The 14,234-nt window shown below is 41.7% G+C and overlaps 1 protein-coding gene across 7 annotated transcripts in view; it reads right to left on the reverse strand.

Moving 5' to 3' along the window:
• Window positions 1–8,884: 8,884 nt before the first annotated feature.
• Window positions 8,885–14,234, reverse strand: part of TRPS1 (transcriptional repressor GATA binding 1) — a 238,369-nt gene continuing 233,019 nt past the window's right edge. For all 7 annotated transcript variants that reach the window (XM_081204356.1, XM_081204361.1, XM_081204359.1 and 4 more), the window contains 2 exons: window positions 14,056–14,178; window positions 8,885–10,397 (listed from right to left, as the gene is read on the reverse strand). In XM_081204356.1, the coding sequence (XP_081060482.1) occupies window positions 9,336–10,397; window positions 14,056–14,178 (1,185 nt within the window). In that variant the 3' untranslated portion in view covers window positions 8,885–9,335. The remainder of the gene's footprint in view (window positions 10,398–14,055; window positions 14,179–14,234) is intronic.

A 14,234-nucleotide genomic window follows, 5' to 3' on the forward strand; every position in this document is an offset into this window, starting at 1 on the left:
CTTTTTGCCTTGGCCAGAACAAGTGATGGGGCTTGAGGTGTGGCAGGCAATCTGCTATTCCATTAAGCACCACTGCTGCCCATTCAGGAGTTTGGATTGCCTGCCGCACCTCAAGCCCCATCACTTGTTCTGGCCAAGGCAAAAAGTGTAGGGAGGGCTGGAACCCCAGCACCTGCCATTTTTTTCCACTTCACCAGCTCCAGGGTTTTTTTTTAATTCCATGGGAGCAATGTTCTGTGTTCTATCCCTAGTACTGGCTACCAAAAGGCTGGGATACTTGGAAAAGTTCATCACTTTGGAATAACTTTGCTGGGAGAGGAAGGAGCAGTTAGGCACCTTCTGCCCTGGGTGGATACAGCTACCAGCTGCTGGATTTTGTGATTAAGAACAACTATATTGAGTTGGGTTACTACCTGCTCCCCTATCCCAATTTCTTCTTGTGTTTTGTCTTTTAGATTGCAGCCAGGGGCAGGTGGGCGGACTGGGGAATGGCTTATTTCTGATATTTGTAAATATTCTGCAATGCCCTCCTTTTTCTTCTTGTGTTTTGTCTTTTAGATTGCAGCCAGGGGCAGGTGGGCGGACTGGGGAATGGCTTATTTCTGATATTTGTAAATATTCTGCAATGCCCTCCTTTTTCTTTGTTTTTTAACAGAGTGTAGTAAAACTCAAATCTGGGGTGGGAAATCTGTGCTCCCCATATATATATATATATATATATATATATATATATATATATATATATATATTGTTGAACTACAACATTCTTGACCACCAGCCATCCTGACTGGGAATGACCTGCACCCGGAGCACCAAAGGTTCCCAATCACTGATTTAAGTAAATGAGCCAATGTGGGCAGAGCACTAGGCTATGACCCTATTCAGCAAATAATAATAATAATAATAATAATAATAATAATAATAATAATTCATTATTTATACCCCGCCTATCTGGCTGAGTTTCCCAGCCACTCTGGGTGGTTCCCAACCGAATATTAAAAACACAATACAGCATTAAATATTAAAAACTTCCCTAAACTTCAGATGTCTTTTAAAAGTAAGATAGTTGCTTATTGCCTTGACATCTGATGGGAGGGCGTTCCACAGAGTAGATGTCACTACCAAGAAGGCCCTCTGCCTGGTTCCCTGTAACCTCACTTCTTGCAGTGAGGGAACCGCCAGAAGGCCCTCGGCGCTGGACTTCAGGGCTGAGGAAGTTCAACGATCAGCCTGTTTCTTATACAAACCTATCAGACCAGGTTGCTGTGAAGATAAAATGGTGGTGATCAACACTGTATATCAGAGGGAAGGAAATTTGTGGCCCTCTAGATGATGTTAGGACTACAGCTTCCATCATCAATGACTGTTGGTCATGTTGGCTGGGGCTTCAGGGAAATGGGTCTCCAAAAATATCCAACAGAGTCCCTGTTCCTGGTTTACTCCACCACAAGCACCTTTGAGGAGGACCAGGATGGAAATGGAACCAAAGGGCAGCTAAGGAAGGAGTTTTCTCTCTGTCCTGCATGCTTGGTGGGGATGCTAGAAAGGAACTTCTCCATGGCTGCTCCCAAACTTTGGAATTCACTTCCTACAGAAGTTAAGACTGGCTCCTACTTGTTCTTCCGCTTATGGGTAAACACCTTTCTATTCAGACAGGCCTTTAGGAACTGACTTTTGAGGAAAGGGCTGGTGTTGTGATGTGTCATTGTTATCTGTATTTAATGGATTTTTAAATACCATTTTAATCCTGTTAGTGTTTTTTAATTACTGCCTTTTCTATAGCTTGCTCCATTTTATCTGAGTCCCAAACAGGACTCAATAATAATATGAAAAAGAAAGAAAAAAGAAATTATAGAAGGGAACTTCAAGGATTTGGTGCAAAGCAAGGGCAACGTTCTTATTACAAACTAATGGGGAAATGTTTTCTTGGAGAACACCGTCCTTTAAGCCCATCCAGATTTTGCTGAACTTCAGACCCAGCCAACATGGCCAATAGGGATGATGGGAGCCAGAGGATAGATACCACTTCTATAAACTCTGTTGCCACATGAACCAATTGGTATGTGTCTAGTACAGGTTAAGGGGCATGAGTGGTGCTATGGTCTAAACCACTGAGGCTCTTGGGCTTGCTGATTGGAAGCTTGGCAGTTTGAACCCCTGCGATGGAGTGAGCTCCTGTTGCTCTGTCCCAGCTCCTGACAAACTAGCAGTTTAAAAGCATACCAGTACAAGTAGATAAATAGGTACCACTGTGGCGGGAAGGTAAACAGTGTTTCCGTGCGCTCTGGCTTCCGTCATAGTGTTCCATTGTGCCAATAGCAGTTTAGTCATGCTGGCTGCATGACCTGGAAAGCTGTCTGTGGACAAACGCCAGCTCCTTTGGCCTGAAAGTGAGATGAGCGCCGAAACTCCATTAGTCACCTTTGACTGGGCTTAACCTTCCAGGGGTCCTTGACCTTTACAGATTAAGTGCTTGATTTCTCTTGACTTCTTTACATTATCCTGGTATGGGCACCCCCCCCCAAAAAAAAGACTCCAAACTTTTTTGCTTTTTTTATAACTGGTGGTAAAACTTTATTATTCAAGTTTAGATGTAACAGACATCTTTTTGCTGCCTGAAGAATTGTTTTGCATAAGAAATACACCAGGAACATGATTGTGAGTAGAAATGAACATGCATTATGAAAACTGGGGAATGGAAAGCACAAATAGAGAAAACAAAACTGAATACCCCTTGTATCGTAACAGACAGAATAGCCATGAGCATCCTAGAGTCAATCCAGAGCTATGCATTTAAAGGGTTCTTTTGGGAACATCGCATCATTATTTAGCTGTAATTCCTGCATTGCATTGAGGGGACTAGATTATCCTTGATTCTACGATTCTGTAGGCAAGACGTCCATTTTTTTGCTCATCCTTATATGACAATGGTATTTTGAGATGCTGTATTTTATTCCCTCTCTGGGAAAGGAGGAAAAACATGTCTGGAAAAAAGTACAGAGGCAGCCCTAGAATGAAATAAAATGAAACAGTAACCAATGGTGGTGAATTTTAGGTGCACTTAAGGGTTGAAGACTGAGGGAGAATTAACCCCAAAGTCACAATCTAATGGAAGGTCTGCTGCTTCCCTGTTGAAAAAGAAAGTTAAGTACGTACTGTTCTTGCACAACTCCCAGTCTCCCACTCATTTCAATAAGGCTTGGGCAGTAGAGCACCCCGGTGGATTGTGTTTCATCTCAGCTAATGGTAAAGACAAGCGATCACTTGGATTTTCTGCCTGAAGCACCACAATGTCTTGAGCTACAGAAACGGAAAAGGAACCTTGCACTACAAGTATACAGAACTGGATACATCCAGGTATTTTAGGAAGAACCTATGGGGAATGTGATGAGATCACACAGGTTAGCTCTGTCCTTGTGGTGACACCCTCGCCGCCTCCCTGTTTAGCCCTTGTGGGATGAAGTTCTACATTTGGACATCCACAGAGCTCCTTTGCACGTTGGCCAAACACAGACTGTAGGGTTACAGCTAGTAGATGTGCTAACCCCACTGAATTCTTTCAACAGTTGGGGAGGTTGACTGAGCCCTCCTAGTACCCTATAGCAGAGAAGAATCATGGTAGCAGTGATTTGGGTCTGGACCTTCTCAGAATTGTGGCAGAAGTGGTGCATGTTTGAATGTTCCCAATCATTTAGTGGGGGCAGGGGGCGGGAAGCATCTCAGAGAGTAAGGCTGAACTAAAATCCATTTTCCTGATCTGCTCATTTTCTGCATATCACAAGCTTTTTTGTTTTGTTTAACATGATGGAACATTCAAACTGTAGCCCTATGTGTGTCTTCTGACATTCTGGGAAGGGCGAGTGTGCCAAGATATGTTCTTAAGGCTGCAGACCTATGCACATTTACCTGGAAGTAGGTCTCATTGAATTCAATCAGGTTAACTTCTGAGTATGACACTGAGAGGGTGTACTTATCCAGAAGCAAGCCCCATCGAACTGAATGAGATTCACAGGATCATGGTGGAAGAGCTGTAAACTGAAGTAGGGAAGATTGTATTATGTGAGGTCAATGAAGATGAAAGTATCAGTGGCACTTCCATCCACACGTTTTCCTAAGAAATAATTTTGAGAACATCTCACTATGTCAAGCCACAAGCAACTTGTCAATCTAAACAGGATGATGATCTGCTTAAAAGTTTAAGGTGTTTTTTATGGGGTTTTTTTATACTTAGGTTAAATTTTACAGTAAAGCCCCAAAGAAAGGTGTATTTCTTTGTTTTAGATAAGCCTTTGCCAACCTGGCTGGGGATGATGTGAGCTGCACTTCAAAACTCCAAAGGCACCATGTTGGTGAAGGCTGTTTTAGAAGCCAAGCTGCACAGCAATAATATTTCTCCAAGTAAAACTCCAGTGGTTTAGACCTGGGGTCGGCAATATAAAGCCCTCAGACCACACCTGCCTTCTGGAATAGCTCAGGCCTACAAATGGCAATGAGTGGGGCCTAACCTAACAGGGCAGGTGGTATCAGGTAGCCCGATACATGGACAGTTATTTAATCATATTAAATAGTAATGCAATGCATGCTAATTTTGCAACATTTTTTTAAAAAAGGTGTAGTGCTTGTCAATAATGTCAGCGCCTTTGGTTATGACACTGGGAGGTGTAAGTTACACTAGGGAGTAACCCGTGTTCAAAACTCCCATTGTTCTAGGCACATTTTGCAACAGGGAATTGCATTAGTGCAAGCACTTTCTGAGCTGTGGGCTCAGTACACAGTACTGGACCTAAGATTTCAGGTTAAAATGGCAGAGTGGAAGGAAAGGAGGACCTTTTTGTGCCTCCCCACTTCCAGCTACTCTCTGAAGACTGGAGAATAGACTCTCTTAAGAATATTAAGTGGTGGGCAGGGGAAGGACTAGACCATGCGAAAAATGAGCATAATATTTTAACTGCAAGCTTTGTATTCTTGCTATGAAAAAGTGTTCCTAGACATTCTGTTGTTGCACCCATAACCACAACCCATTTAGCTCCTAGCTTTCATCTCAGTTCCTAACTGGGTTGAATTTTGCCTGTATCCTCTTCCCTATAGCTCCACAAGGAAAAGGAGCAAGGATTTTTTAAAAGTTGAACTTTCAAGGAGGGGGGCATATCCCACCAGCTGTGCTGCAAAGCATGCTGGAGGAAAAGGAGGGTAGGATGCAGATTAAAGATGAGCCCTAATACACAGAACTCCATAGAGTTCATTTCCTACGAAGTATTCTCCTGGAAAGGGATATCTTCCAGCAGTTGAGAAACTTTAAAAACCAAAACAATGCTGATATTAAAAACCAAACCTGCTGATATTAACTAGTTAAATCTCAGCGGTTAATTTTTGGCATTTGTCCTGAAAATCTGACACAACAATGGCTGTTTTTAATGGAACACTGTGTCACTAGAAAATGGATTATCTCTTTCAGCTCCTGCCATTGACCTAAGCGTTGTTGGAGGACAACTGCTTTAAAAGCGCTGAAGCAGGGCTGATCGTATTACATGAGGTTGATGAAAATAAAGTGGCATTGGCACTCCCACCTACTACAACTTCCCAGTATTCCACAAACATTCATTTTCATGATTCCTTTCTAGGGATATGGATTAACAGGCTCCCTTAACCAAGAGGATGAGCAAGCAGTAGCTCAACACAGCCTTGAGCTAAGAGCAAATGCCCTTCTTGGTTAGGCCTGCAGAACTTGTGACCTGCCAAGCCAAATGCAGCCTACTATCCATGTACCCTGAGGGATTGCCATACGAGACTGCGGGGCTTCTTTGGGCTTGTTGAGCAACAGGCTTGGGAGGAATTATTCAATAACAAGTAAGAAATGCAGCTTCTGTAACACTGCCAAGGTCAGCAAGACCTGTGGCAGTCAGGTATGGGAGTGTTTCTCATGCAGGGTGACAGTTCCCATATTTTGCTTTCAATATCAGTGCTGGGTGCATACCAATGAACAAACAGTAACTGACCACGACATGCATGGTAAGCTGATCCAGCTGGTGGTTTAAATAGTTGCCTATATTATCCTGTCAAATTAGCCAAGTAATTTTTATCCGTTGTCTTCGTAAAGCTTTAAAAGGAGAAGTGATAAAACGCCTCTCTGGACTTGGCAGAAGACTACAGATGACCAAGTTGCAACATGGTTACATTACACACCGTGGATAAGTTACCACCTGGCAAACGGTCATCTGTTTTCACCCCTGAAAACATGTTCTCCTCTGCCAAAACCACGCTTGATTCCAGCATGGATCCCTACACCTTTCAGGAGGGTCCTGTGTGGTGTGATCCTGTGCAATAATAAAGTTATGTTGTGTTCATTGAGACTTTTACTCCCTGGTAGGTGTGTTTAGGAATGCAGCCATAGTTACTGGTTTCAGAAGACTTGGAAGCGGAGACATGATTTAGCTAAAATTGGGGGTGGCTTGCAGATTTCATTAAGGGCCACCTCCAAATCTGAGCCCTGTACCGAAAGAACCACTAGTCAGACATGACCCTAACCTCAATGTCCTCTCTCCCTTTTCCCAGGTTTATTTTAAATGCTCATTTTCTAGATCAGAGGATGATGCGTCTGACTCTTACTAAAAGTTAGTTTGAATTACATGAACGTTTGTGATAGGCAGCATGTAAGTGGGATCAGAAGATGGCCCTTTAACATACCTTTCTGAACTGGGGTAATCTAGCCTTGATGGGGTCATAGGAAGCTGCCTTATACCGAGTCAGACGATTGGTCCATCTAGCTCAGTACTGTTTACTCACTGATAAGCAGCGGCTCTCCAAGGTTGCAGACTGGGGTATCTCTCCCAGCCCTGCCAGGAGATGCCCAGGATTGCACCTGGGGGAGAGGAGGCTTCCCGAATGCCAAGCAGATGATGCTCTACCACCGAGCTACAGCCCTTCCCCATCCCCTAGAAACAATTTCCTAGAACATTTGAGAAAACAAAACAGGGGGAGGGACAGGCAACTGGATATAAGACAAGACGTTTTAAAACTTCATTCGCAGCAACATTCAGGAACCAGTTGTACTCCATAACCTCGAGAGACTAAAGAGCCTGCAATGCGAAATAAAGAAGTAAAGCCCCAATGCAACAACAACAAAACACACAAAAAAACCCAAACAATGAAGCGGCTGTGTAATATGGTAAAAACGGGAGTGCAATGCGACTACAGAATGCAATAAAAACCTTCAGTGCCAAGGAGTCGTATGGCACCTCTCGACATAATCTCTGAAATGTTTCAGCTGAAACATAGACAAAGCAATAAAAAGAGGATATATGTTTATCATTTTAAGCATAACAATGTGAGTTAAGAGCTTAAGAATACAAAAAAGTACTTGGAATGAATCGTGCTACCCTTTCGCTTCCTCCTAAGTAGGCGTAAAAATATTCTCGTATTTCCTTCTTGCCATTTTCTTCTTCTTTTTCATCTTCTTCTCCCCCAGCAAATCATTAATATCAACAAAGTCCATTCATTTCATGTTACTGTTTACAATTTTAATGCACACACACACGCACAAATAAAAGAGACCTACTGCAATAGAAATTTGCTTCATTACCTTGTTTGCTACATTTGCAAATGTAAACAGAGCGAGGCTGAGCCAGCGCTGAATCTTATGCATGATGGAATATCTTTGTTGCATACGTACACTGTAGAAAATAATTATTCAATATGTCAGGCACCATTATTTGAAATGTAATACATTAATATTTACTAGAAAAATAAGTTTTTTTCCCTATTTGTTCTCCCAACTTCTTAAATGAAATAAGTTAATCTGACAGTGCATCCAGTAGCTTGTAATATCTCTTTGTATATCCCTTCGTAAAAACAACAATCAAAACTACTGGCTGGGCCGATATCGTGCAAATGAATTGAAGTCTGTCCTTTGCAGATCCTTGTAGCATCTATGGAGGCTTGGCTAAAAGCACCTTGAACCAATGATTGAATATTGAGTTATTTAGACCTATTTCCCTGAGCAGTTACGCTGAGGAGCTTTCCCTTCATGGGCTAGTTTTACAAAACCTCCCCTCTCTTTTTCTTTTTAAAGTATCAAAAACAAAAACAGCCATGAAGGCAGACACGAGCAAAAGCTGGCATTAAGTCTAGTGAAGAGATTGACCGCTACATATAAATAACCAAAGGGCTTTTGGGAAAGTGAGTCATACACTCAACCCTGAAGCGAAATTTAGAAAGAATAGCTAATGCAAAACATTAATACTACGCACATCAAATTGGTAAAGAAGCTTCCATAAAAGAGATAAGTCGCCAGGCAGAGCACTTTTCTACAGAATGTTACTCCAAAACCTGTATTTTGGCCAAAGCACGTTACTCAGAAACCCCTGAGATGTAGTTTGCAACCCTGGGGCCTGTACTGGGCTGGAAATTAATGAACACCAGCACAATATCTATTTTAAAGGGCCTTCTCGCATCTTTCAGACTGGAAAGGAGAAGGTCCGGACTACAAATATATAGGTTTTCTTTTTCTTTTTTCCCCGACATCTTTTTCCACCAGCGCCATTTAACTTTAACCTTTCCTGAGATTCTTTTTCATTTTAAAAAAAGTTTTCAGATTGCAAGGGAAGGAGCATTACACTGAGGCTTTCATGGTTTTGAATGCTCCTGATGATTGTTCCTGGGTCTGCAGGTACCTATTCGATCTACTATTGCACTAGACCTTGATATACTGGGGAGTACTGTTGTAGACTGCAAGGCGATAGCCATCAAAATAGTAGCTACCGGCTGGTTTTGCGTGAGTGACGTCTGGAGAAAAATACTACCTCCAGACTGCAGAAATGGTGGATGCTGTCGGATGCTCTAATAAGGCCAAAGTGAACCCAAATGAGGAAAAAAAAATACTACTAGATTTCTGGACATCAGTTTATTTAACAAGTCCATTTTGCTATACAGTGTGCATATGTTACTGTACACCTGCATTATACATCTTTGCATTCTAGCCAGCTACAAGAACGAAAAGCATTAGTTGTCTGATTAGGGTTCCCTCCCCCCTGAAGAGACTTGCCCTGATATAGTGTCTTCTGTATAGTTTTGGTGGACGGGTCCCAAGTAAATATCCCTTAACCCCCAATTCCAGCTGCCATCCCTTTTGCTTTTCCTTCTTGGTAACTTTTTTTTTTTTTTTGTCTAGAGGAAGGGAAAGGAGGGAAGAGAAAAGAACGAAGGATTGTATACTGGATAAGGCATGCTTGCTATATGAAGTGCTTAATAAGACATTACAAGCTATTGAATTCCCATCAAGGAAACCTATTTCTGTTTAATTGTGCTAAGTGCTAAGGTTTATTTTATTTTATTTATCTTTACTCTTTAGATTTGCCATTCGTTTCAGCTTGTGCATTGTTCCTGTGTAGGCCCCTCTGGATGTGTGTTGTGAAGTCATACTTGTCCGTGCAAAAATATTGGCATATGCTGCACTGAAAAGGTCCACTGTCACCATGGCAACTCATATGCAAGGCATACATCACTTCATCCAGAAAGACAATGCCACAGTGCACACACTTGGTTGACAGCTCATCTTGAGTACTTCGGTCAACTTTCTCTGTTTTGACTACATTCAAGGGACCTTCATTTTTTACATTTGGCGGTGCCTTCGCTTTCTCCTTGGAGGCACCATTTGCAGTTGGCCCAGGTCTGGAATGTTTTATCGCCAAATCTAGAGGAATGTCATTATCAGATCCGACAGCTGAAAAATGAGGAGGCAGATTAAAGGTGGGATAAGGCACATAGTTTTGGCAAGGATTTGGTAGGCCAGGCACATGACTCAAGTAGTGTGGATTCCCGGGAACGGACAGCTTATATTTACTCCAGAATCTCAGCCAATCAGCTTCACTTTGAAAGTCATTGTGTACAAATGGAAGCCCAAAGAGTGGGTACTGGTACTTTTCAATGGGGCTTCCGGGTGGTGAATAGTTCGGATGCTTAGCAGGTCTCATGTATTTCTCTATTGGGCTGCCTCTCTCTGAGCTTCCTTTTCCTTCTGATATAGAGGAACTATTGCCTGGGTCTCCGGTACTTTCCTGAGGACTTTTTATCTGAATGTGCAAAGGTTGCATCCTTTTGTGAATATCCAGAGTTTGGCTGACCAATATTGACTGCGGAGCAGAATGGCTTTTAGTCAATGAGCCCTGGGCTTCATATTTACTCAGGCTGGGAAGCTGGATTTCTCTCTGGTGACCTTCTGTTATATGATCCTCTGACCTCCTATCTAACGGACTGCCGTTGACTTGTTCCTCACTGTTCCCTCTCTGCTGTTTGTTTAGCTGCTCAGCCTGCAGTGCCTCCGGGTTAAGGCGCTTTCTCGTTCGTCTCCTAATGATCTGCTCACCGTTGTTCTGCTTAATGATGTTTAAAGGCCTGGGAGTCTGCATATAAAACACAATAACATCATAAATAAACGAGCATTGCTAAGCAAAGCTTTGCAGAACTGCTTGTGCAAATCCCCAGTTATAGTTGCTGAACCACATCAAGCCATTGCAGGGAAACAGCTTAAAGAAATGGCTTCCTCAAATCAGGAAAACAGGAGGTCAAAGCAAGCACTGGAAACCGACTCCTTAATTTTATATAATTAAAAATGTGTCAACGCCCCCCTTTCAATGGTTTAGCTGGTATCAAAGTGCTTTAGCCAGTATCAAATCTCTCCACCCTAACAACTTTTTATGTTACTTTCAAGAGTCCCCTGAGTGCAGAAAATTCCTAATAATGACCATATTGACTGAGGATATTCTCAACTACAAGATCTTAAATCTGATCTTGGTTTGATCTCCCAGTTGGTAAGAAACCAAGACAGATTTGTTGAAGCCAAATATGTGAGACAGAGAGGAAGGGAAGGAAGCACACAACTTGTTGCTGGACTGAAAAACCATGGTTTATTGGACCAGGATAATTTCCTCTGCCTCCCTCCCTATTTTCCCTTCTCACCTTAAGTTACTTGGATATCATGACCCCTTGTTGAAGATCAATGTTTTAAGTGACTATGATTGTCACTCATGAATTATGCATATCAGCATTTTTAAACCAACACGCGAAACAAGCCAACTTCCTTACCAGCACCTTTCCAGAGGTGTCTGCTTGCTTCACATGGCTCCTTCACCCCACAACTTTCTAGCCTCTTTTTTGAAGTCAAACAAGCTGTGTCGGTGATTGCCTCTCAAGCTTTATTCTATTAAAAATCTAATTTTGAATATTCACTATGATTTAGGTGTTTAATAAGAAGTGAAAACTTTTATTTCATAAGAAATAAACCAGTAGTGGTTGAATTTCCCACTCTATGATTCGGTTCTTGGAAGTGCAAGCTCCTCAGTAAGCAAAGAGGAACTGTGGGGCAGGAAATAATATGATTATGATATAAGGTCCCAAAGTTCAGGCAAGTAAGTTGAACACTCAATTCTCTTTTACTGGGATAGTTTAAAAATGCTTTACATATATCTATTGTTACATTAAATAACATCTCTGCATGAATATTTCTGCCTTTTTAAACTTGTAATCTTTGATGTACTCTAGTGTAGCACATGCCAGAATGGCGAGTATGGGTTCTCCTATTGCTTGCTCATCACTCCTGTTCACTGTAAAACACACATATGTGGTGCCAGGATGGGAAACTGCCTGGTAAACCTATATATATATATATATATATGTATATCATATATTCAGTTACGTCATGGAAGAAAGGGAAGATACGAACATACAAACATACAGACATACTCAACTACTCACTGGTTCCCACGCTTTCTAGTACCACTGAGAAATGGGACTTAGGACTGTGTATATTATGGAGATAGACTGGACGAGGGGAATAAATCCACTGTGGAAGTACATGCCAGATACACCACTGATCTCAATTTCTGTCAATTGCTGCTTTTATTTTTAATGCCACTTCAGTTCTAAAGGGCTTCTGTTGTGTTCTATGAGACACAGTAGAGAGGCAATTTGGTAGCAAAACCTGACCATCACTTTGAACACTGGGGCAATGAGAAGCCCACGCCCAAATCCCTTTCACTACATAAAGAGGCAGTTGTTATAATGGGGTGTGAATTAATTTGCAAGCTATTTCTGAAAGTGAGATCTATCCATATTTGCTACAGTTTATATACTAATTTACTTCCAGTTCAAACTGTGTTACTGAGGAGTCCGAAATTTCCTGTGTTTATATAGCTTTGTAAAAATGGGGGGGGGGGAACCAACCCTCTAAATATCTATATTTATTTCAGTGTGTTTCTGTCTGTCACAGCCTAGCAGGGTTAATTATATCTATGGGCTTTGATTGGGCAGTTAAATTGAACTCATTAATGTCAGCGTACATCAAATAACATCTCACTACGATGCTCCAATACTGCTACTAAAGATGGTGTTATCTTAGTTCTGTGCTAATGAAATAAAGGTTTTACAACTTATAACCAATTAGCAATGCTGCCAGCATACATTTATTAGGATTACTTTGCATGTTTTATGATACCTTTTAATTCAAAATATCTAAAATTGTAGCTATAATGTATTTACTTTGTGTGTGTGTGTATGTGTGTGTGTGTGTGTGTGTACACATTACACACACACACACACACACACACACACACACACACACACAATCTGACAAAACTAACAATGTCTTCCATCACTTCTAAGAAAGGGGGGATCAAAAGATGCAAAAGAGGAAGTACAGCAATATTCCAAGACAAGATATAAACAGTGGATCAAAAATTAAATAGAATTAAAAAAAGGCGCCAGATGAAATTATATTTAGATTGAATTTGCCATCTGTGTGAATATGTTGTTAAGTAAACTACAACAAACTATTTCACACTAAAAGTCAGGATTAAAACTCTCATAAAATTGTATGAACTCTCATACAATTGGGTGAAGTCAGCATTGCATTCTTCCAATTGTCCTGCCTGTGAAAGCACTGCAGCTTGCCAGGTGGAATAACCTGCTTGCCCCCCATCCCCTGTGCTGTTCTGGGGTTCTCCCCCATAAGCCAATTTCAGCAGATACAGGGGAATGTGGGGGGAAGTCCTATTGTGCAAGCAGAAGTCCTTACACAGCACTTCCACTGATGGGGCTGTTTAGGTGAATGCCACCCAATAATTTTATTTATTTGTTCAAGGAATGCTCTTATATGGGCCATTGAAATCTGGCTAATATCTGGTATTAGGGTTGATTAATCATAGCTTTCTCTTATGTCTATTTTCCTTTATTTTGTAATATTTATATGCCGCTTGATGGTAAGAAGAAAACCTCAAAGTGGTTCAAAATGTGTTACCAGAACTGGAACAAGCCAAGGTCTTAAACCACATTTCTGATTGGGCTTAAGATCGTGGCTTCTTGAGTTTCTGGTAACTATGGTTTACCAGTTCAGATGTAATGGGAAACTAGGGTTAATTAAGCCAGGAAGTCCTGCAGTGAATCAAAAGGGAAGGGTGGAGCAGGTTGGCATAAACTAAACTATGTTCATTGGAACAGGACAGTATGTCCCTTGACCATACATTGTTGGGAACAAAAATATTGCCCTGAAGCTCAGTTATTAGGCTGGAGCTAGATGTTAACAAGGGACATCTTTCTGCTTTCAGAGCATCCAGCAGTTCAATTGGCAGCTGCTTTCCGACAGGGGTACCTTCCCACTCTACCTGGAGATACCTGGGACAGAAACTGAGTCCTTCTTCCTTCATCAGCTCTGCCACTGAGCTACAAGCTTTCCCCTTTGTGATCAATATGAGGGGATCTTGACAAGTTCTGTTGCAACATATTTCTGTGAACTTCTTGGGTGGGAGGAGGAAACACCCCCACTTTTATTCTTTATTTTGTATCAAAATAATTAATGCCTCATTGGTAATCTCCAGCATAGACGCCTCTCCGTGGTGTATCAGCATGTTCCATAATGAATCACATCTGATCCCAGAGTGGCCACGTTGGGAAGAAGAAGAAGAAAAAAAAGGGGGGGGAATGCAGTTAGGAAATTAACCGCAGCTGCCCTACTTCAGCCTAACTGCCGAAAACCTTTCCTGCATAAAACGAGTAAGTTCTTCCTACCGAGTGAAGCTTCTGGTAGAGACCACACGCGTTGCATACATATCCTCCATTTGCATTCTTTCGCCAGAGAGAGGTCTTTGTGGTCAGGCAGTTGGCACAGAAAACTCCTGAGCCTCTACGTCTCTGAAACGGGAAAAAAAGGGGGGGGGGACACAAAGTCAAAGGTTAAGTCACGTGAT

Source organism: Podarcis bocagei (assembly GCF_964188305.1).
Source record: "Podarcis bocagei genome assembly, chromosome: 8".
In the NCBI taxonomy this organism is placed as follows: Eukaryota; Metazoa; Chordata; class Lepidosauria; order Squamata; family Lacertidae; genus Podarcis; species Podarcis bocagei.